The following is a 24,020-nucleotide window of genomic DNA, read 5'->3' as shown; positions in this document are numbered from 1 at the left end:
GAATGGGAAGTGTTTTTTTTTTTTGTCCTATTACTCCAAGACATGCTACAAATCTAGTGCATCTGTAAAAATTAGTAAAAGATGAAAGCAATTTGATGAATTGTGGTTCCGAGTACAAAGCAGAAATACTCTGACTAGGTTTCACGACATTTTTCATCATCTATTTGCTTTGAATATGTACCAGACCATGACCGTCCTTGTTCATGAGTAGGGCTATACCAAAATTGCATTCAATTAAGATTTATAGTTGCCTAACTAGCTTGTTTGTGTTGCAAATAGAGATCAAAACAGAGGCACTACTTCGTTTATCGTCGCGAGGATGAAAGAAAGGGGAATGGGAACAGAATATTTGTTGATCAAGTGATGGTCTGCAAGAAATGAGGGAGATCGAAAATTCTGAGGTTGTTGGAAGAAATAAAAAAATTGTTGGTGTTTTATATTTCAAATGGATTTGTTTTATTTTTTGTTTATGTCCTGTGGTCCTGAGTTTGTTTCAAATGGATTTGTTTTATGCTTTGTTTATGTTTAGAGAATAACGATGTTCATTTTAAAACGGCAGCGAAGGCTTTGTTTAATGTTCTGCAACCTTCCGACTAATTATTGGCCAAACTCTCCTTGGGAAAATCTGACTTTCGACGACGATATCGAAGTGGCCAAACTATTGCTGTGAACTCCGCTCTCCTGTTTGTTCTTCATTTAAACAAACACATGATGTTTGTATTTCAACAACCATTTGTCACAAATCTTCCAAGGTTTGAACTTTGAACAAAAAATCCAATTCAATACAAACAATAGAATTTCATATCAAGACATGGGAAAGGAAAACAGAATCTGCTTTGTACAATGGCATTACAGAGAGTTTTAAAAATTCGAGATTGAAACTTTCTCTTTTCCTTTTAATTGCATAAATGCTAGTGGTCAAGCTGTATATAGCTTGAAGCTTTGACCTTTTAATGGGGAAAACAAATTCAAACAGATGTCTTGGTACAAATTTGAATTGGCATAGCACAACCTGCAGAAATTGCCTAGTCAAAACCTTAATGTAGAAGTATAGAAAGGAATTTTGCAATATATGCTCGGAAGGTTGCATATACAAGTTTACAAAAAATTGTGCAGATCAATTTTTGGGTTAAAATTAAGCTAAGTTAAAGAGGCGAGTTTTCCGAATGTAACAAAGCAAAATACTGACCTAATTCTTCTATTAACTTCTTAACTTGTTAGTTAAGTAAGTGGAATGCTTCAATGATAATATAGGTTCCTAGAGTGTGCTACACAATTTTGAATTTCATGAATTTGTTATAAACTTTTAGAAGGCATGTTGACATACACATTAATTTTTGATAACAACATTTTATTAATTATTGTTCAAAGAGTGTTCCACACAAGTTTGAAATCCAAGAACCTGTTACTATTATATATGTGTTAAGTACAAAATTGAATTAGCACCATAACGTTGAAATCTTTAACCAAACAGACGTCTAGTCATGTTGAGGTCTTCCAACACAGACAGATCATACTCGAAAATTTGTATTTTTTCATCAAAATTAACTGAAAACGGAAAATGGGTATTTTTTGGGTCAAACCAACTAGCTCTACACATTCTTCAAATTTGGACTACTACCTTCTAAATTAGTGAGTTGAACTTGTCAAAATCATTAGAGTTCAGACAAGAAAACCATTAGAATTAATGCAGGAACAAAACCATGGGATGGGGAAACAAGAATAAATGTCCTTCGTTTATTTAAAATGAGATGGCAAGCATTGAAATGTGGCCGTACTTATGTTCAATAGTCTATTACTTATGTAAGTAATCACATTTTAAGCAGAATCCTAAATGCACCATTTGTTTTTCATTACATCAAATAATTAAGAATTACAAGAACTTTCTATGAGTCGAATTCACGACCTCTCACATACGAATGAGAGATTTAAGTCACTAAATTAAATATAATGAAATGTAGACGGAAGTATATATTTAGCTGATTTGTTCTCACAAGTTCATATACATATTTGATTGACATTGTATTAGTGAGTTTGAAAAAGAGTACAAATCGATCTTGTAATTCTAAAAAGTTGGATTTTACTTTTTTTTCCAATTTCATGAAAACAAAAATAAAGAATACGGGCCTATGGCCGAATTGAAGCTTTATTTTACCTCGCTTTGTATCTTTTTACAAACAAAAGCTGCTCAAATTGAGTGGAGCACCATGTGTCCATGGGTCTTTTCTTGCCAAGAACTATGGGTCAAGTACAGGATGAGTTGGGCTAATTTCATATGCAGTGGTGATTAGAAAAATCTGTAACCCCTTATCTGTAAATTTTCTTTATGTAGTCGCTTTCCTTTGCCATCTCATGTCAAATTCTGGATAAGGGGGTAAGGATTGGCATATTGCTAGCTAGGCTTCATATTACAGTGGGGAAGTTGACATTATGAAGGAGTAAATACATATTTAATCTTACATTCCAAATCATATAAATACGTATTGAATAAAAATTCTTATTTTACATGCTACATTAGCGACACAATGTGCATTAACAATTCTCCATCAAAGTAGACTTGGATTATATGAAATCGGTAGGTTCATGATGCAATTTGAAGGAACTGAAAACACAAGTGCTTAATAAATACATGATGTAGAAGTACAACATGGAATAGTATGGCAATAGAATTTAGAATTCAAAACACCAACTCTTATCCCCCATTTCCTCTCTCAACTCTACTCTCACTCTTCTTTGTTCCAACTCATACCCCTTTATACTCACACTCCTATTCAACCTTCTTCCATCAGGGAAATAAAAAAAACATTGACTATGGAGAGCATGTGAAAAAACTAGTATTATCTCTAACCGTTTTGTATGAATAGGACGGAGAAAAATTGAACTTATGAACAAATCCCTATAACAAATGCCAAATGACAGTAAAATTAATTTTTTGATAAGGTGCCTTATTTAAGTGATACTAACAAATCAACTCGTAATGTGTGTTGTTTTGTTTAAAGGTTTGGTTCATAATTGTTATTAATAATGTCTCTCTATTTTTTTCTTCTATTTCAATTTCAGGTACTAGAATAGGATGGGAATCATGTGGACAGTAAGATTATAAAGACTCTTTGATATTACCTAAAATAGAAGAAGAAAAAGTCTTTATAAAAAACAATTACGAATCAACATTTTCATAATTATATTGTACAATTCATCAACATGACAAGACTAGCATATATTGATGTATGCTTAATTCTGCATTGAATAAATTGATCCTCCTTTCTTGTTGACACATACAACCTCAAAACTATAAATCACAACCGTTTATTTTGTACTTTCGGATATGTTTAAGGTAAAAAGACATAAATCATATGGTTAGCAAAAAATAATTCGTAACGAGGGCAAACCCATTGTTAACTCTTTTAAGTTTCAACATCATCAACACAAACTTTAGACTTTATCAAACAATATTGACATCCATCATATCTTGCTTTCCATTCACCTCATCACTTACGTTAACCTAGTGATTCATCGTAAACATAGTTCGTAAATATAAACACGGTAAATAAAAAAAAAATTACCCTGCGCGAGTCTCCTAAATATGAACTTGTCAAGGTCAACAAGACAGTACCCTACACCAGTTCCCTAAACCCAAAATAAGAACCCTCTTGTATATTTCCCACTTTAGGATCCCAAAAATAGTTCGTTTAACCTCACAGAACACGCGTATTTACTTTCTTGAAAGGAACACATAAAAAGTAAAAAAATGAAGTAAATTTACTCTTTTACCGAGTTAATTCTGTGGGGTCTGCCGCCTCTCTCTCTGTCTCGCTCCTCTCTCTGTCTGATACTTACCTTCCTTCCTTTCCCTGATTTTTCAAAATTGGACAAGACGATCGTCATGATTGTATAACACTCCTCCACACTCTCTCTCTCTCTCTCGCTTTCAATCCAGCCATAAACTCAGCGCTTTCGTCTCCTCCATTGCCGACCCTCCAAAAAAAAAACCCAAACCAGAGAGAAACACTCGCCCAGCCACAAAAAAACCAGACTTTCAAACCAAACCACAATCCCAGAATCTCAAACTAGTTAAACCAACCTTAAAGTCTCAACCTTTGTTTCTTCTTCTTCCTCCTCGTCACGTGTTGGGTCTGTTTCACATATGTAATGCATCAGAAGAAATCAGAAGCTCAGATCGGAAAAGAAAGCACCGGCCTCTCTTCCGATTTCAACCCCACCATAATCTCCGCCCCACCACCTTCATCTCTCGCTTCAATCTCCCACCAGTTCTCCCATTTCGCTCACTACCCATCTCTAAATGACGCCCCGATTCCTCAGACCATACCCTACAAGCGTCCCCTTCTGACCCAAGCTCACTCCTCTCTAGTCAAATCCCCGACCCTTTACAAACTCCAACCCGCCCCTCAAAACCCACCTCTCTTTTCTCCTTCCCTCGCCGCCAAGTCCGCCTTCTTCCGCCTCCTCCGCCGCGTCAACCGCCTCCGCCGCCTCTTCTTGCTCCTCTCCCTCCCCTTCTTCTACTTCCTCGTCTCTCACCCGAGTCATTCCTTCATTCTCGACTTCCTCTCAGCTTTCGCTTTCTCATCCGCATTGCTCTTCTCCCTCAATCTAGCCCTCCCTCGGCTTCCGTCTATCCGGCTTTTTCTGGCCAGGTCGTTTCCGATCAAGCTTAAGTCCTCTGCTTCATTGTCCAGGCCGCCGCTGCCGGTGTTCTGGTCAATCGGGTCGCGGCAGAAGCCGGAGAAGCGAGGGATTTCGGGGTGTTGGGTGCAGGCTTACAGCAACGGGGACGTGTATGAGGGTGAGTTTCATAAGGGGAAGTGTTCCGGGAGCGGGGTTTATTACTATTATATGAGTGGGAGGTATGAGGGGGATTGGGTGGATGAGAAGTATGATGGATATGGTGTAGAGACTTGGGCTAGAGGGAGCCGGTATCGCGGCCAGTATAGGCAGGGGCTTAGGCATGGTTTCGGGGTGTATAGGTTTTACACCGGGGATGTTTATGCCGGGGAATGGTCTAATGGGCAGAGTCATGGGTGTGGAGTTCATACATGTGAGGATGGGAGTAGATATGTAGGGGAATTCAAGTGGGGTGTCAAGCATGGCCTTGGCCACTACCATTTCAGGTAATTTTCCACAACCTTTGGGATTCCTTGTTTTCAGATTTTCTGTTATGTTTTTGGTAATTTTATTTCAGTGTTATTGTAATGTTGTTAATGATGGATTGGGATGTGATGCTTATTGGTTGTTCATTATAAATTTGTGGTTTTGCAAAAGAATGATCAAGCATGCGTCCCATATTTCGTTAGCTATGATTCTTTTGATTGCCAAGGGTCTGTTGTGTGTGTAGTGGTGCCGTATTATGTTTTTGTTTTTCTGTATATTGTGTGTTTTGTCCATAATATAGGGGCTTCTTATGCTTGTAAGCCTTGCACAAGGAACAATGTCTCTAGCACGGACTATAGAGCCTTGACAAATAAAATTGATGTCACATCGTATCAAAGGATGAATCACAAATATCAGTTTGCTTTTGCTTATATATTTTGAGCCAAGTTGTCCTGAGTAGCAAGTATGTTGGGGCTTTTGTTGCTTGGATTGTCAACTTAATGTTGGAAATGAGGTTAAATGTGAACAGATATCAGTTCAATATATACTGATCTTTCATTATATTGACATATTGTGTTGTCTTGCCCTGCAATGAGTATACACACAAATATACACCCATGCATGTTTTGTTTATTTGCATAATTTGGTATGGTGGCTAAAGACACGCCCATGTATTAATGTTCTCATTTATGTTTGAGACTGTTCTGATAATTTGTTACGTGTTACTTTAAATTCAGAAATGGAGACACTTATGCTGGAGAGTATTTTGCGGACAAAATGCATGGGTTCGGGGTCTATCAATTTGCAAATGGGCATCGTTATGAGGGAGCCTGGCATGAGGGTAGAAGGCAAGGCCTCGGTATGTACACGTTTAGAAATGGGGAGACTCAAGCTGGTCACTGGCAAAATGGAATTCTTGATGTTCCAAGCACACAGAATGCAAGTTTTCCTGTATCTCCTGTTGCTGTTAATCATTCCAAAGTCCTTAATGCAGTTCAGGTACTTAATATTACATAAAATCTTTCCACAAGATCTCTACTTATTTTTTTATGGAAACTAATAGTTGTAGATGCATTTACAATTAGAAGACGCATAAAGAGATTAAGAATTTCTTTCTGTGGAGTAGCTTTGGAAATTTAACACTATGATTACAGAGGAGTTGTTGGCTTGGATAAATCTTCCTTGACATGTGATTCCTTGAAGATATATGAGTCATCAGTGAAGACTCAACACATTTCTTGCTTTGTTTTCTGTGCTTGTCCTTCTCTAAAAATGTTTTACCTCTTTTTTGTCAAGCTGCAGCAACATACTTGGAAAAACTTGTAGTTAGCAATTAGCACAACTATTACAATACATGTGCTTTTGGGGACATTGAATAAAATGGGAACTGATATTAATAGTACACATTTTTGTATCTGCAGATATTTGATGAATTTTCCCTGTTTACGAGTATTACTTGTTAGCCATGATAGTAAAACTTGTTAGCTAATAGAATTTGTTCTCAATTAGTTTTCGTTGTGTTGTTCTAATCAGGAAGCACGAATAGTGGCGGAGAAAGCCTATGATGTGGCCAAGGTGGATGAAAGAGTTAATAGGGCTGTTATTGCAGCCAACAGGGCCGCCAATGCAGCTAGAGTAGCAGCCGTGAAAGCTGTCCAAAAACAAATGCAGCATAATAGTAGCAGTGACAACATTCCAATTCCAGTTATCTGAAACTCCACGGCGACAACTTATTTATTGTTGCAAGTTTCTGAGGTTAGGAGGGCGAAAATGACTTCTTTAAGTGGGGTCAAGTTTTATGTTCCATAGCGTTTTGTCTTGCCTCGAGAAGATGTTGCCTCTTTGAACTCATCTACTCTGGAGGATCAGCAAGTTACTTGTCATTGTTTATTAGGTTGTGTATACATAGAGCAGTGGGAATGCCCGAGAGCATTTGGGTGCTTTACTAATTTTCGGTTGCAATCTTAGTCCGGTTTTGTATAGATGAGATAGATGTAATATAAGTGCTGGTGCCTGGTGAAATCTTGACCCAGCCACTGTCTTTTGTATCTGAATTGACAGTTATTTAACAAGGTGAAAAGAAATCTAATAACCAATGAATATCTGCACTTGTCTATTTGCACTTATAAAAGTTCTCTAGGCGACTCGCAAATGAGTTGATTTGTAGTCTTGTAGTTGCAAAACAATTTATAACTCTAGCACACAGAAATTAAAGTAATGGAATAGACAAGCCACTCTTCTGAAGAATACCATTTGGAGGGGTTTGCAGAACCACTAGGCAAAGTTTAAGCATCAAACCAAGTATAAGAATTAGGCCTTTAATAGTTGGTTTGACTTGCACAGATATGGCACCATGGAAGATCACATAGACGCAGATGCATACTAGTAAAAACATGATATGTAAGAAATAAACAAACTACGAAACAAATCCGACTAATTACCGGAGGTCAGACCAAATAACCACGTCAATTAAGCAATTGAAATTCGCAATGCCTGTATATAGAAATTCAAACCAAAGAACCACCTCATGGGAAGCAATTATCATTTACTCAAAACCCACTATGCTTAATCAACGCTATAGCTCCGCATACAAGTACATAGGAGAATTCATCAAAAGTTGAGATGGTTGACTAGGTTTTACATATTGCACCATAAAAGAAAAAGAAATGGTTACAAGCAAAACATAATACTGCAACTTCAACTCTCAGTCTGCTCTCTGAGCCTTCGGATGGTGCTCCTAACTGTCACGGCACTTGCAGTACTGCAATTTTATGACCAAATGGTAAGTTATAACATCAGCATTGAAAGACAATGGCATAAATAAAGCCAATTATTTGTAAAACACTTACTTGAGTGTGTAGGCACCTCCAGCTTTCACTTTGCCGCAGTCTTTGCAACCCCAGATTCCAACAGCCTTTCTCTTCACTGCATACTGCAATTGGTCACTTTTATTAGGACTACATTTAGAAAATCTAATTACTCTTTCCTCTTCTCACATAGTTTGCATGAATCTAAAGCAGACCCCTCATACAAAAAACCAAGACCAGTAGAATTAAATACCTTGCCGCAAAATTCACAGAAGTACTTGCTGTGCTGACTGACCTCCATCTTCTTAATCTGCTTCCTCAAACTAGCACCATATCGGGTTCCTGAATAGATGTAAAACAAGTACCACCAACTTTTAACCCACGTAAACATACTAAATACAAACTTATCATGAGTAAGGAATTCAACTCTTCATGAGAGAAAAAAAAAATAGAATCAAGCAACAGAAAACAGAGGAACTAAAAGGGCCAATTAATGACACTGACACACCATCCCAACATAACAATTCCCCTGTAGCAACAGTTCTATCAAAGTGTGATCCCTAGAAATAGCAGTCAAAACACTTCAACATCCACTTCTTTCCTCAAACTGCCAAGTGGTGTTACACAATTGTTGTACTAAAACCTGTAGCAGCATGGTTCTATCACTACATAATATCTAGCAATGCACTCCAACACCTATCCGCTACTTTTTTTTCCAAATTTCTATGTGGTGATTCACAATTATTCTGAGCCTCAATTAGCATTACCACTTAAGACTAGAGTTCCATGACTTCAACTATTCTAGTTAGATTCAAACAGAAGTTGAATGTTACAACCATAGAATTAAAAGTAAAGGAAAATTCCAGCGGGCACTTACCATACTTCCCGACAATACCAGCCTTCTTGGTTCTCTTTGTCTGTATAACATATCAGGAATCACCGCATCAGACCCAAGATCATCTCCACGGTTTAGAAAAATAAAAGCAAAAATAATAGCAGCATCGATATAAGCTGCTCCTATCCAGAATTCAGTTCAATTGAGATGTTATAATCACAGAACAAAAAACCGCCAAGAGCGAAAACTAGGAGTCCACCTCCACTGTCTTTGAAGAAACCGAAAAATAGAAAGACAAGGCACTAATCACAGAAACTAAGAACATATTTCAAAATGCTAACCGAAAACAATAATACAGCACACACTCAAATAACAATAACATTACATCAACTTTCCCTTTTCAACTCCCCATACAAGATCCGAACTTAGTCTGAAACTACATAAAACTGAGAAAAGAACTAAAACCTTTTATAACCTACATGAAAGGACAGACAGCTCCATTTCTTAAGGTTTTCAGTAACCCAATACTTGTTTTTGCAATCCCTTTTGAACCCAAAAATCGAAAGAAACAAATTACAACTGAACAATACAGATTCGAACGTACAACTATCAAAATCCGAACGGAGAAAAACAGATCTATTTCGATGAAATTCGCAAACCAGAAATAAAGCTAGAAAGGTTTGACGCAATAGAGGAAACGTACCATCTTTCGGGTATGGAAGTGGAGGAGCTAAAACCCTAGAAATCTCCTTCAATTTGAGCAGCTCTAGCCTTCAACCCTCCTTTCGTTGGGTTTTATATGGTGGCTTCCCACGCCAGAACTTTTGGGTTAGGGCTTTTTGTTTCTTTTGGGCCTTTCGATTGGATCCATACTTCAGTCGTTTGTACCGGCCCATATATGAAAATGACAAATGGTAATGCATGTTCTAGTCGTGTTTGATATATTAAGAGAGAACCAAAACCTAGGGTTTGCATTGAGTGGTGGCGGCGTCCGTCGTTCACGACTCAAGTGACAGTTGTGTCCATTATCTAGACAATATTTTTTTTTCATTTTCGATGTAGACCCAAAAAGTTTTCCATCTACATTGAAAGTTTTATAAAATGTTGTGACATGTTCAAATGGTTTGAAGATGCAATTTTTTTTTTGCAATACAATAATTTCAAGATTATCAATCAAAGAGCATGTTTCTCTCCAAGATGTATCTTATTTACTTATATCCATGAGGGACGTAGCCATGTACAAGGCTACATTCGGCTACACTCCAACTCAATTTTTTTCCAAAAATATTTTATATATCATGAAATATACCATACTGTCACGCCCCGGATTTTGAATAACAAATTTAAATCCGAAACATGAATTAAACAACAACACTTCACACCTCTCAATATTACATAAACCCAATCCTCAAGTTATTTATTACAACAACTCTTACCAATCAAATTGTAAGGCTCAATGAGCATAACTCACCTCACAATTACAAAAGCTGTAAAACCAAAACAAATACTCTAACCCACATGATCACCGCCCTGATTCTCCTGACCTGCAGGATTACCCGCTACACAATTTGAATAGTGTACCGGGATTGCAACAACACCAAACTCGGTAAGCTTTTGACAGCTCGTATGAGTAAACAAGAATGAACTGTTGATTTAGTAAATTACAATTCTTATAACTCAATTAACAACCAACAATCTCACGTCTGCAAAGAGACATCAAACAACTCACGGAAATCCACAAGGAATACATTTTCACAATCCTCAAATCACAATACACCACTTTGGTCCTACAAACACTCAACCCCACATAACACCACTTTGGTCCATCCCAACCACACGTTAGAGCTCTAACTTCATCGCTACTAGTCATCTTGGCCTAGGTGCAAGTAAAACGACATATTCCCAGGTTAACTTAATAACCCTCGAACTTTGGGCTCCCCGCCCTCAGAACAATATACTCCGGTTAATAATAAACCGTCGAACTTTGGACATCCCCGTCCTCAGAATACAAACACTCCGGTTATCCTTAACCGTCGAACTTCGGACACCTGTCCTCAGAACCCTACATTCTCCACCTCTATACATCCTCCAATGTGAATCATGAATATCAACCAGAACTCATCAATCATGTTCATCACATATAATTTTGGTAAGTCACATCTCAATCCATAATAAATAAATCATTACAATTCCACACTCTTCAATGTCATACCAATTCGTATATAATCAAGTAAATATATATATATATATATATATATATACGTAATAACCCACTCAGGAATGACCACTAATACCAACTATATATATATATATATACACGTAATAACCCACTCAGGAATGACCACTAATACCAACTATAGTTCAAGTAATAAAAATCGTGAAATTCATTTGTATAGTTAAAATCATTTTACTTACCTATGGACCGTAGTTGATCAAGTCCATTTGATTTAAAACAAATATTTATTCCATAAATATTTTCACACAATTACGATAGAAATAAAGTAATTAAAAGTACTCGGTTCGTAATATGAACCACGTGAGGTTTACTCACCTCTAATCCAGCTGCGTATTCTTAACAGCTCAACAACGATTTCACGAATCGTCCGCCAAATCAATCCGTCGATCACCTAATCCAATACTATCTTAACTTAGCCCACAACTCATAAACATAATTAAACAATGATCAAACGGTTGGATTGAAATTAAACGATGATCCAACGGTCGGATCGAAATTAAATGATGATCCAACGGTCGGATCCTCACAGATCGCCCTTAGGATCATACTCCTAAATTATCACGAAGATCCCACGGTCGGATCTTCCTGAATTGCCCTTACTAACACCTCCACAAATTTATATGATAATCCGACGGTCGGATTCTCACGAATCACCTTCCAAATCACTATTTCACAATTATACGAAGATCCAACGGTCGGATCTTCGCCCGTGACCACACAAAGTCATCGATGCAGTCATACGATCAACATATTAAAATTTGAAGTAAATCTAACGGTCGGATCTTCGCGGATCGTAAACCGAAGATAAAATGTAAAAACGTTAAATAGTAACGTCAAAACGTAAATCCACTATTTATCAACTTTTTCTAAAATGACCTTGTAATATATCAAAACGCTCGTTTGGATTAATCTCGACCCTCTGATCAGATTCCAGATTGAATCAGAGACGTCGAAATCTTCAAATCGTGATCTTTTACTCCACACTCAAAATCATCGTGCAAGGAGGATATGAGGATGATCAGGGGGAGGAGCAGATCACGAAAATGTGGAGGATCGGCCCATGCAACACCGGAATCGGGGATCTCTGGCCAGGTCGGGTTTTGCATGGCTGGGGTGTCTTCGATCCAAGGCTAGGGGCAGCGGCACAGCAAGGCAGCGGCAAGAGGTAGCTGAGCGGGGCACGGCAAGTCCGAAGAGGGCCGGTTCGTGGCCGGAGGACGCCGGATGGGGGAGAAAACCCCTGGTCGGGTCGCATCTGACCCGGCGGGTCTGAGGCCGAGAGTGAGAGAGAGAGAGAAATCGGAGGTGCTGGGGGACCAAAACTCAAAAAAAGGATTTGTTTTTTGTCCTTCAACAATAATTTCTGATTTTCTTTATATTTATAGAAAAATTCCAATTTTCAAATATTCATAACTTAATCATACGAACTCGGAATATTGTGTTCCACTTATGCACGAGATCGTATCGACGAGCTCTACGACTTTCATGAATGTTGTTTTCCCAAATTCTTACTTATAAAAAGTCAACTTTCGCGAGCCCCTAAATAACGTTCGTTTTCGAAAATAAAATCGTTCGAACTAATTCTACAACTCCTCCAAGCTTCGTACTTGTGCCCATGACCACGAAATCATTTCCAAAATGTCATCGGAAATTAATTTGAATTTTCGGGGTATTACACATACCTACATGATTTTCTCATAGGCCAATTGGTTAAAACTTTGGGTTAATATAAATCAAGTCATTCGTTCAATCACCAATAGAATAGGTTTTTTTTTTTTTTTTTCTTTTCTTTCTTTCTTTCTTCTTTTACTAATTTTCTTTTCTTTTTCTTTTTTGGGTCTATTCTTTTTTACTAATTATACATCAAAATATTTCTACCTTCATCTATTCATTTTCATGATAGGATTGAGTATAGTAAATGTTTATTTCTCTAAATTCATTTATTTACAATTGTTACAATTATTGTTAATCAATAAAATGTATATCACATAGGTATTAAAAATAAACTCAATCATTTATACAAATTTATATGCTTTTAGCAGAAAAAAAAAAAAGAAAAAAAAAAAGGTTATTGCTCTAGCCCATCCGAACTTGACATCTTGGATCCATCTCTAACTAAAATTAGCCTAATCATTTTCAATTCCTAACTACGTCCTTGTGCATGAGCCAAAGTAAATGCTACAAACAAACACAGTACTGCTATATATGATGTAGAGACAAGCTAGTGTACTGGTGGGTATGAGATACCCTCATTTACAACTATTTGAACAAAAATTTACAAGTATTTGAACCAAAATTACAACATTGAGAACAAAAGTTTCCATATTCATTTACACTATTTACATATAGTTAAACAAAAATTATAACATTGACAACGAATTTGTTCAAAAGCTTGTAAAAATGTCGTAAGAGATGTAATTACCATTATTAGAACTAAAATTACAACATTGACAACGAATTTGTTCAAAAACTTGTAAAATGTAGTAAAAGGTGTAATTACCATTATTAGAACTAAGATTACACAAAGTAAGACTCAAATTACAACTTTGAAAACAAAATTTGTTCTCACTTTTGTAAATGTGGGTATGAGATACCCACCACTACACTAGAATTTCCCATATGATGTATAATGGTCATATAGTAATTTGTTCACACATACATAAAAACAAACTATTGATCAAAATGTGGACATTTTTTTTATATAGATTTATCAATATTGACAGCTTGACTATAGCAGTAGTCATGAGACAACTTGACTAATCCACTTTAGTGTTCGAGATTCTCTTGGCAATCCTCTTTTGGCAATGAGTAAATCATGCCCCGAATTTTGAAAAAATAAATTCAAATTCAAAACATGAAAATTTAACTAATCCATTTAATTGCTCATAATTTTTTTTCGAATAAATCACTCAATAACCAACTGAAATCCAAATCACAATTCAACTCAATCCCATAAGTCAATTATTACATCACCAAATAACCAAATCTAAATGTAAGGATCACAAGAGCATACACAAACTTCAATATAAAAACAAATAGGTCTGAACCTAATACTGCTGCACTACACAACTCGATCTTCACCCTGAACGTCCTAACCTGCAAGATTAACCCCTACACCATGAAATAGTGCATCGGGATTACAAACAACAAACCCCGGTAAGCTTTTGAAGTTTGTATGAGTAAACTCAAAACAAAATAATACAACAACCTCTGCTTAATCATTTCTCAACACAACACAAAATTAAATCAAAGCATTCAACGTCAACTCCACAATTCATTCGAAATCAAAGTCCCATATGGGCGACCAAAGAAAGGACAACCGAAACTTTCTTTTATAAATATATACTCATGAGCACGATAACACAAATTATCCCCCAAGCAGTATATTGTACTTAAGAGCATGATAACTAAAATTTATCCCCCAAGTAGTGCATTGCACGTAAGAGCATGATAATTCAAAGTTATCCCCCCCCAAGCAGTGCATTGACAGATAGACTAGAGCTCTAACTGAATCGTAGCATGTCACCTCGGTCAAGGTGTGAGCATACGATATAATTGCCTCGATCACCAATGTGATAAAAGATCCTCAAACCGAACATTATTTAAAAGTCCACGTGACTCAAAATATTTCACTCATCTCAAAATACTCTTCAACACAATAAAATCAACAACTTCATGATAAATTGTATTCTCGTAAGAGTAAATGCTCGAAATAACAATTCAATCAATTCTCAATCATTTCATCCAAATGCCACATCATTCAAATGTATATTCCACTTAAATATATATACGTAGTCATCCACTTAGGGATGCCTACTAATACCAACTATAGTTCAAAGGCACCAAAAATCGAGAAATTCATTTTTATAATTAAAATTCTGTTTTTACTTACCCATGGACCATAGACGATCAAGTTCATATTATTTAAAACAAATATTGATTTTTATAAAACAATTTTCACAATTTGGCAACTAAATGTAAAATAATAAATTCGGTTCATAAATGAACCATGTGAGATTTACACAGCTCTAATTCCAGCTGCTTTTTCTCTAACAGCTAAAATCAACAATCACAAAATGTTAGCCCAATACAAATCCGTCAAACACCTAATCACATATGGTCTCAACTTAGCACACAATTCACAAAACATAAGTATATAACAATCCAACAGTCATATCCTTACGGATCGCCTTGATGATCATCTTCACCAATTTCTACGAAGATCCAACGGTCGGGTCCTCACAGATCCCCTTTTGGTTTATCTTTTCCAATTTATATGAAGATCCAACGGTCGGATCCTTATCTGAGACCACACAAAGTCACTGGAACGTTTCTATGATCAATATAACAAACCTACAAATCGATCGGACAGCCTGATCCTCATGGATCGGAAACAGTAAAAATCCTAACATAATCATATAATCTCCAAAAATTACTTATTGTATATCGAAATGCTCATATCGACGAGTAGATCGTAATCAGGAATAAAAACTGTCTGTGGGGTGGCTGGAAGCCGCAGCAAAGCGCTGCCGCCAACCTTTGAATTGGGCGGCAGAACTTATGCTAAACTCTTCCTCTCAACATGTCTAACAACATTCACAACTAGCATAAACTCTGAATCAAAGTAAGGTGGCCGGCAATTACTTTAATAGCCACTGAGATCGAAAAATTTCCAGTTTTCCTATCTGCTTCAGTTTTCCTTCCTTGCTTCGATTCCGTTAAAGCCATTTGAGGAGCATGTTCAGCAACTTCAGGGGATTCTAAAATGCCTGGTGGCTCAAGCTATGGTGGTCGGAGGAGGAAGAAACCGGCATTGACCTAAACTGCACCTATGATAGGGTTCTCCTTGCTGCTGCGTCTAGAGGCTTAGATAGGCGGAGAAGCTACCACATGTAGGTGCAGGAGGATGAGGCGAAGCTAAAGCAATTGGTGGCACATCCAATGGTGACCGGATGGCGAAGTTATGGCCGGAAGAAGAAAATAAGCGATATCCGGTCGCCGAGAGAGAGAGAGAGAGAGAGGGCTCTGTTTGAATTTTTAAAATTTCTGTCCTTCTTGGCTTCTTTGCAAAATACAGAAAATTCAGTCTTTTATACTAATTTGGCAATTTTTTTCCGAAAGCTATAATTTCTTCATACAAACTCCGATTTTTGCATTCAGCATATGCACGAACTCGTATCGATGCACTCTACTACTTTCATGAAGGAAGTTTTGGAAAAATCCTTATGTATAAAAAGTCAATTTCTCAATCAAGCGTTTCGAGCATTTTAAATTATCTGAACATTTCGATTTTTCGAAACATCAAAAGGAATAAGTTAACGAAATTACATTTAGTAACAATTGAGACTTTATTAATTTCATGCAAAATAAAAATTAATACAATTAATGTCAGTCATTACAAAACGTCTAGGCTAGATGGACATTTTAATTGCAGATGATGTTGCCTTTTGAGATGGTCTCACACCGTTAGCTAGTTATTCCTCTCAATCTATCTTGTTGAAAGGCGATTCCAAAATCCTCATTGATGCTCTCAATCGTCGTACCTCTGTGCCATGGCATATTAAGTTTGTTGTTCAAGACATCTGATTTCTTGCTTCTCAGGTTTCTTTGGTCTCCTTATCCCATAAATGGAGAGAAGCTAACTTTTTAGCCGATAGTCTAGCTTCGTTAGGCCATTCTCTTTCGGCCCCTCCTTTTTGGTTTTAGCAGCTCCTTCTTTCCTCGAGCTTCGTCTTCTAGTTTGATCAATTTGGAAATGGGTGTGCTCAAGGCTTCTCGTTGTAATTCTTTTCTTTATTGAAAAAAAAAAATCCATTTTATTGAACACGACCTAGCCACAAAATAGATGCCACCAACGTGAAATTAGCCTTCTGAATGGGATATATGGATGGACCAACGCTACATGATTACATGAGCATATTGACTTAGTAGTCGGAAGCTTCAATTAAATCCAATTAGCTAGAGTTAGACTCCAGACCGCAAGGAGAAGCTACTAGTATTTGACAAAGAAAACCATCAACAACAGTAATTGATGCGTTTCAAAACCATATATTTTCGCTTCATAATAGGATTGGAATGCAATTAGTTTTATCTTTTCATTTTTAATTAAAACGATTCTTTTTACAAAATTATTAGTATGCATAATTCGGTCTATTTTTCTTTTAGTTAAAAAAAAAACCATTTTTATTGAAAAATAAAAATACTAAAGAGAAATGATTCAAAAACGAATACTAGACGGCTGAGATCTTAAGAGCGATCAAATCTTTCTGGAAACAAATACTCATCAGTATTCGCTGGTGTGAGCTCCACAGTAATAAAAGCAAATTGGCCAATTATAATTAAATATTAATTTATTCTTAACCTTAAAAAGACAGGTCAGTCCTTCCACAAAACGGAAAGTCTATAAACAGAACTGCAGATACCACCACAACCCTTACTGCTCTTAATTCTTAGCACAAAGCGATCAAATTAGGCTTTGCTACTCTCAATAACTTCTCAAAAAAAAAAAAAAAGACATTGAAACAAATTAACATATACAAAAGAACTTCACTGAATATATTCTATCATTTTTATGCCTTGCAATGGAGCTTGATCAGTATGTAAAGAATCTCACAAGATCCAACTATTTTGGACAACCTTTGAGTAATCCAATGGTCAATATTCAAAGGTCCGCAATACAGATAAGCCCCGAATCGCAGTTGTTGTCAGTTTCATTATCAAAATGAATTTGATACTTCATTATATGGAAGAATTTGATTCCCAGCACCACATACACCAGTTCATGTCCCCAGCATCCACCTTTCTCTGTTGGTCTCAAATATCCACTCCCCTTCGACTCATGCATCCACTTATCCTCTAGATTCCAAATGAGCATTTATGGAGGCCAACGACAACTGGTGGTCGACTGTTGCTATTGCCAGACCCAAATCCAGCTGCCTTCTGTGAATCCGATATACCTCGACGGCACATCCGTCCGCTGCGGCCGCTGCTATGCCAGTACCCGCGTCGCCTCTCCTGGCTCCACCCGCTCCCTCCATGGTGCTGTAGCCTACTATGTCGACGTCTTATTTTCAGGTTGCACTATTGTTTCTGGTAATAAAGTTAGTGGAAACACTGGGGATCATAATGGAAGTTTTTCTGTTGGCAACACTCTCCCTCCCTCGCCCTACAACCACGCGCCGCCGGGACCTCCGCCGAACATGCACGGCCGGAAGAAGGCGGTGATCTGCGGGATATCGTATAAATACTCGAGGCATGAGCTCAAGGGTTGCATCAATGACGCCAAATGCATGCGGCATCTCCTCATCAACAAATTCAAGTTTCCAGATTATTCCATTCTCATGCTCACTGGTATGGATCATGTTGCATATTGCTTGTTATATATAATTATTATATTCAAGTTTTATATGTAAGTGTTATATTGGAGTCTTTAGACCATATAAGGTTGAGACTTTTGTGAAATGGAGCTGTTTGAAGCATTTGGGGTAGTTCCTATGAGGAGAAAGTTTAGATGAGAAATGCAGTTGGATATAAATGTTGTATGTAGGAAGGCTAATCGGTTAGTTATCGGAGAAGATAAGAGTAGGAGTGTGATGAATTTTTGGGTGATTTTCATCATATTTGGTAAGCTAATTACCAAAGCTGACTACAGGTCATGATGGCTTGATTCAACCATCATTTTATACTTTTATGTCGCCTTTGAGGAAAATTAAAATACATCAGGTGATGGAAGTATAACAGTTATATCTTCCAGCTTGTTAGATGAACGAGTTAGTTACCAATGATTAGCCTGACAGACGGTGTGGCATATGAAAATTTTGTTGGTGGTGATATATTTTGCTTGTTGATTAGATCGCAAATGGGGTTTTTCTTTATGCTGTTTGGACTCATAGGAACCTTACAGTCAAGGGTGGTCGGGTGGATCTAGAAACTTTATTGGCAAGCCATATGTAAATTCCATTGAAACTGCAGGGCAGCAGGGGTCAGTACTCTTTTTTTTTTTTTTTTTTTTTTTTTTAAGTGGAGTAGTTGTATCTGGGTCTGGGGACTGCCTGACTTCTTAATTCCATTTTTGTTCTGTTATGTTGAACTTCTACTCCCTTGTGAGGGCAATAGTCATTTCATGAACAAGACAAGGGGAATCGTTAAGCGTTGCGTACTATTGCAACAAATTATATTCGGTCTAATAGAAAAAACTAAAGCTGGCCTAGTTTAAAGTCAAGACTAGTAGGCACGCAGCTTCAGTACTTTTAGGATGGTATTGCACCCTTGGTTATTGTCGTTTATAGTTGCAAGTACTTTAATCACGATAATTAATTTTGTCTTGTTCTTCAGTCTGTCATCATCAGGAGTTGACAAAAAGGGCTATCTTCTGTTGTGTCACTTCTTTCAAAATATGCCTTCACCTGGAAACAGAGAAGCTTCTTAATAACCTTTCCCCTTCTAGTATGAAGTTATCCTTTTCTAGCAACCAAATGACACAGAAAAATTATGTATCCATCTCAAAGCAAATGCTTGCAAATTTGTCTTGATGCAAATCATTTGGCAAATACGAAGCAAAAGTAAATAGCCTTTAGCAAATTGTATTTTGTATTCTTATTTTTTAACATGTATACTATTAATTCTTTACATATTTTGTACTGCAGAAGAAGAAACTCAGCCAGCTAAGATTCCAAATAGATACAACATTAGAATGGCATTACATTGGCTTGTACAAGGATGCCAACCAGGTGACTCCCTTGTGTTTCACTACTCTGGTCATGGTTCACGGCAGAGGGATTATCATGGTGATGAAGTTGATGGATATGATGAAACCCTTTGTCCCCTTGACTTTGAAACCCAGGGTATGATTGTCGATGATGAGATAAATGCAACAATTGTTAGGCCCATTCCACATGGGGTCAAGCTTCATGCAATTATAGACTCTGGTCATAGTGGCACTGTACTGGATTTGCCATTCCTTTGCAGAATGAACAGGTTAGTAGGTGTAATATGAAGTTATGCATGTCTTGCTTCGCTTTCTCTATGTTTACCTATAGTCCTCTTCTAAAATAAGATTTGTATATGTGGATATCCCTTGTTGATTTAGGGGTGGAAAATATGTATGGGAGGATCATCGCCCTGGATCAGGCATATGGAAAGGAACAAGTGGTGGAGAAGTTATATCTATCAGTGGTTGTGATGACGATCAAACCTCTGCTGATACATCAGTAAGTTTGACAAGGAAAAAAACATGTCTCGAGTTCAGTAATGTTTATAGATTCAATTTCCACAACATCTGACTGATGCTTTTTGGGGTAAAGGCTCTATCCAAGATCACATCAACCAGTGCCATGACTTTCTGCTTCATCCAAGCAATCGAGCGCGGACAGGCAGCCACATATGGAAGCATACTCAATTCTATGCGTAATATCATTCGAAGTACGGGCTCTGGTGGTGGTGGGCTAAGACAGGTATTGGCTTGCACGACATTCTTTGTATTGGTATTGAAAGTTCAATGATAGTCGTTGTTATATCACTATAGGCTTTCTGTATGAAAACAAGCATCATCTGCAAAGGAGTCTTTATTAGTTTATAAGCAATTAAGCATCCGGTAAAATTAAGTTCTCATATATTTATTTTAACTTAATATTGCAATTTATTGTCATTGATGTGCCGTTTTGTTTTGCTTGTTACAGGAGCCTCAATTAACTTCCTGTGAGCCGTTCGATGTGTACACGAAACCTTTCGCCCTATGATCTTTTCTGTCGATTCATATCAACACTACATCTATTTTAGTCTTATAGATATTTGTGAAACAACTTGATGGGTAATAAAAATATTTTACATTCTTTAATGTTTCCTATTGATAGGATACCCTTGTTTCAGTTGTTTGTACTGCTCCTTACATTTGGTATATATAGCCGTCTTTTGTTCCTATGATGTTTTTGTTGAAACAGGATATGCATCTGAAATCCCCAGTTCATGAAATTGTGAAGTACCTTGTTTACTTGTTACTTTTCTTGTCTTAACAAAATGATAGAGTAGCTGACGGGGAACATACAAAGAAGAGCTTGAATGCCTGAAAATTCATTCTCGAGTTGGGCCAAGTCCAATGATCAATTTACCGAGATTTGCTCATGTTTCATGTCTCTCTATTGAGTCTTTTCAGTTCAATGCCTCAATGGACCGGTAGTCTAAATTATCGATGTGGTTTCATATCTCTTTGGGAACTTTAGATTATATTGAGTTTGAATGTGTCTACTTGATCCTAATAATATAAACTGCTCGTCAATCTTTTCTACTTGATCCTGTGGCATTGGTTTTAGTGAGCTCGTCACGTCAACAATTTTGTGAAGTAATTGATGGATTAGATGAGAGTCGGCTACGATTGATTGGTTACAATTGATTAAATTAGAGTGTACAAGGCCACAAATGATTTTGTATTTAAGTTCGATGAACAAAATGAAGCGGAAGATGCTTATTGAGTTGATCCAACCCATCTTCAATGGACAAATACTTTCCATAAAGAAACGACTCTCGGTCGGCCATTAGTCTTGCCAGCGGCATATCTAATAGAACCAGGGAATTAGAAGGAAGGGGATTAAAGGAATTGCCCAGAATTAAAGCCCTATTAACCTAGAAAAGAGGGCACTTGAGGCGCGTTCCCAAGGTAGACTCATTCTATAATCTGTACCAACTCACACTATTATACTATTAACTTTTTTCTTTTTCCATTTTCATTTTCCATGTAGACCAAGAAAGTTTTTCATTTGCTCAGTACCATAAGTCTCCCCTTTATAAGCGAGAGGTAGTGAGTTCAAGTCACAACAGACTAGTTGTGCCGGTGACCTATGACCTATTGGTAAATTATAATTCTAACATTGTAAAGGTCATGAGTTCGACTCTCATTAACATATGTAAGAGTATGGTGAGCTAAGTGTTTTTTTTTTTTTTGAAAAAAAAAAAAAAGACCAGTTATTGTATATGAATTGTTTATTTCATAAAAAAAAAAAATCATTTACATCAAGTTTCATAAAATATTGTGACAAGTTCAAACGGCTCGAACACACAGTTTTTTCTGCAATACAATAATTTTAAGATTTTGATATCTTTGAGTATCTTTTCCATGAAGATGTATTAGTTTTTTTGTCAAGTATTTTGTAAATTGGTGGTTCTAATAAGCTCTCATATATGATGATGATCCACTAATATGGCATGCAAAATATATTGTGTGTTACATGTACAATTTCATAATACATCACGCAATGGTTAGACAAGATTGATTAAAATTGGTAAGCACAGGGGCACCCATGATGAAATTAAATGTGATGTCCTGGAAATTCGTATTTATTTTCCGAGGATTTTCCGGAATTTAATTAGTGGTTATTGGATGATTTCATGGCTCGTGGATGGAGCGGAAGTGTTTCAGGCGAATAATTATTCAGGAAGTGTCATTTTAGGGGGGGGGGGGGGGGGGGGGGGGGCGCAATGGTTGACTTTTTATTCGTTGAGATTATCCAAAAACTTCCTTCACAAAAGTCATAGAGCGTGTCGATACAAGTTCGTGAATATGTGGAACGTGGAAATCGGAATTCGTATAAAGAAGTTATGACTGTCGGAAAAAGTTTCCATTTTGGTATATATGGGATTTTTCCGGAAAAATATCCAAAAAAAGTCAGACTTTCCATTTTCGGAAGTAATTTCTCTCTCCCAAGCCCGCGTCTGCCTCTCCACTTCGCCGACTTCGTTCTTCCTCCTCCGGCCACCATCGAACATTATTTCAATTGGGCTTTCTTCGCCTCAACCTCCTCTACACGTCTGTGGAAGTGATTCACGATTCGAGCTGTGGTGGGCGCTGCAAGGCTGAGAAGAAGCCGCGACAAGGAAGAAATCGCCTTCGTCGGAACTGGAGATTCCGGCCACCTTTGCCGGTGATTCTTGAGGGCTTTTGGAGCCCAGAGGACGTATATGCTTCTCCCAAGGTAGCTTGGAACAATTTCACTTGTGGAAGACGAATCGAAGCTTTGAAATTCTAGGGTTTCAATAAGCCATATTTGTTCTAAGGTAAAATTCGATTGATTGGTTTATAATTTGATGTTGGTGTAGATATGAAAGTTGTAATTGGAGTTGAGATGAAGATCTTTGGTGTTTGAAGTTTTGCCAAATTTTGACTTTGGGCCGACGGCTCTGCCGCCACTGTGGTGGTGTTTTCCGTTTGTTTCCGCCCACCTTAGGGATAGTTTCTGTTCTTGATTTTGATCTACCCGTCTATACGAGCATTTTGATATACAACACTTAATTTTTGGAGATCGTATGAGCATGTTAGGGTTTATGTGATTTTGATAGTTTCGGTTATCGATCCGTAAGGATCTAACTATCCGATCGACTTGTGGTTTTGTCACATTGATCGTAAAAGCATTCCTGAGACTTTAGATGGTCTTGGATAAGGTTTCACCTTGATTAGCATTACTTTTAGGGTTGTTGTTCAATTTGGGGATTCAAACTTTAACCACTTGGTGATTCGTATTCTGATTTGAAACCATTGGTGATTAGGTGCTTCTCAAGGTGATTTGGACGATTTGTTAGTGTGAGTGTGAGTTCAGTTCTATATAGAAGACACAGCGGGAATTCTGAGGTGAGTAATCTCACAATGTTCATTTACAAACGAAGTTACCTTTATTGTTTTGAAAGTTATTTAGTTAATTGCAAACTATAGTTGATATTAGTGGTTTTCCTGAGTGAATGACCACGTATATTTATATATATATATATATATATATATATTTACGTGAAATATGTATATTCTTATGGATTGAGGGGTGAATTAAGCAATAGGTATTGATGGGTTTCATTATATTGTTTTGAGGCTTGACTTTTCGCGAAACATTGTTTTAGGAATTGGGAATTTCTATTGTTTGGAAAGTGTCAAGATTTGGTGTGAGTTGCTTAATTGTTTTGATCTAACGACCAGGGGTCGGAAGATCTGAGAGTCACAAGTGGTGATTTCTCCTTTTAATTTGATTTAACATTTTGGGTCCAAAGCGACTTGCTT

General features: G+C 37.2%; 3 protein-coding genes across 3 annotated transcripts; 2 read left to right on the top strand and 1 right to left on the bottom strand.

Moving 5' to 3' along the window:
- Positions 1-3,848: 3,848 nt before the first annotated feature.
- Positions 3,849-7,225, top strand: LOC112196890 (alsin homolog). Its single transcript, XM_024337358.2, has 3 exons — positions 3,849-5,129; positions 5,847-6,108; positions 6,643-7,225. The coding sequence occupies exons 1-3, from the start codon at positions 4,150-4,152 to the stop codon at positions 6,820-6,822; spliced, it is 1,422 nt and encodes a 473-aa protein (XP_024193126.1). The 5' UTR covers positions 3,849-4,149; the 3' UTR covers positions 6,823-7,225.
- Positions 7,226-7,592: 367 nt separating this feature from the next.
- Positions 7,593-9,574, bottom strand: LOC112196896 (60S ribosomal protein L37a). The gene is made up of 5 exons (XM_024337369.1): positions 9,455-9,574; positions 8,794-8,833; positions 8,170-8,258; positions 7,959-8,041; positions 7,593-7,870 (listed from the first exon to the last, which is right to left on the bottom strand). Exons 1-5 carry the CDS (start codon positions 9,455-9,457, stop codon positions 7,807-7,809), a joined length of 279 nt encoding a protein of 92 aa, XP_024193137.1. The 5' UTR covers positions 9,458-9,574; the 3' UTR covers positions 7,593-7,806.
- An 8,027-nt stretch (positions 9,575-17,601) lies between these two features.
- On the top strand, positions 17,602-20,821 carry LOC112178868 (metacaspase-1). Its single transcript, XM_024317123.2, has 5 exons — positions 17,602-18,337; positions 19,633-19,963; positions 20,076-20,196; positions 20,290-20,439; positions 20,665-20,821. Exons 1-5 carry the CDS (start codon positions 17,854-17,856, stop codon positions 20,722-20,724), a joined length of 1,146 nt encoding a protein of 381 aa, XP_024172891.1. The 5' UTR covers positions 17,602-17,853; the 3' UTR covers positions 20,725-20,821.
- The last annotated feature ends 3,199 nt before the right edge of the window (positions 20,822-24,020 follow it).

Source organism: Rosa chinensis, chromosome 1 (genome assembly GCF_002994745.2).
Source record: "Rosa chinensis cultivar Old Blush chromosome 1, RchiOBHm-V2, whole genome shotgun sequence".
In the NCBI taxonomy this organism is placed as follows: domain Eukaryota; kingdom Viridiplantae; phylum Streptophyta; class Magnoliopsida; order Rosales; family Rosaceae; genus Rosa; species Rosa chinensis.
Note: the sequence above shows the minus strand (reverse complement) of the source record. Positions and strands in the feature narration are given on the sequence as shown.

Coding starts and splice junctions, on each gene's coding strand:
- LOC112196890 (XM_024337358.2), top strand. CDS start 4,150: ATGCATCAGAAGAAATCAGAAGCTCAGATCGGAAAAGAAAGCACCGGC. Junction 5,130..5,846: donor CTTGGCCACTACCATTTCAG/GTAATTTTCCAC, acceptor CTTTAAATTCAG/AAATGGAGACACTTATGCTG. Junction 6,109..6,642: donor AAGTCCTTAATGCAGTTCAG/GTACTTAATATT, acceptor TGTTCTAATCAG/GAAGCACGAATAGTGGCGGA.
- LOC112196896 (XM_024337369.1), bottom strand. Junction 8,259..8,793: donor TGGTATTGTCGGGAAGTATG/GTAAGTGCCCGC, acceptor ACATCTATTCAG/GAACCCGATATGGTGCTAGT. Junction 8,042..8,169: donor TCTGTGAATTTTGCGGCAAG/GTATTTAATTCT, acceptor GACCAATTGCAG/TATGCAGTGAAGAGAAAGGC.
- LOC112178868 (XM_024317123.2), top strand. CDS start 17,854: ATGAGCATTTATGGAGGCCAACGACAACTGGTGGTCGACTGTTGCTAT. Junction 18,338..19,632: donor TTCCATTCTCATGCTCACTG/GTATGGATCATG, acceptor TTTGTACTGCAG/AAGAAGAAACTCAGCCAGCT. Junction 20,197..20,289: donor AAACCTCTGCTGATACATCA/GTAAGTTTGACA, acceptor TTTGGGGTAAAG/GCTCTATCCAAGATCACATC.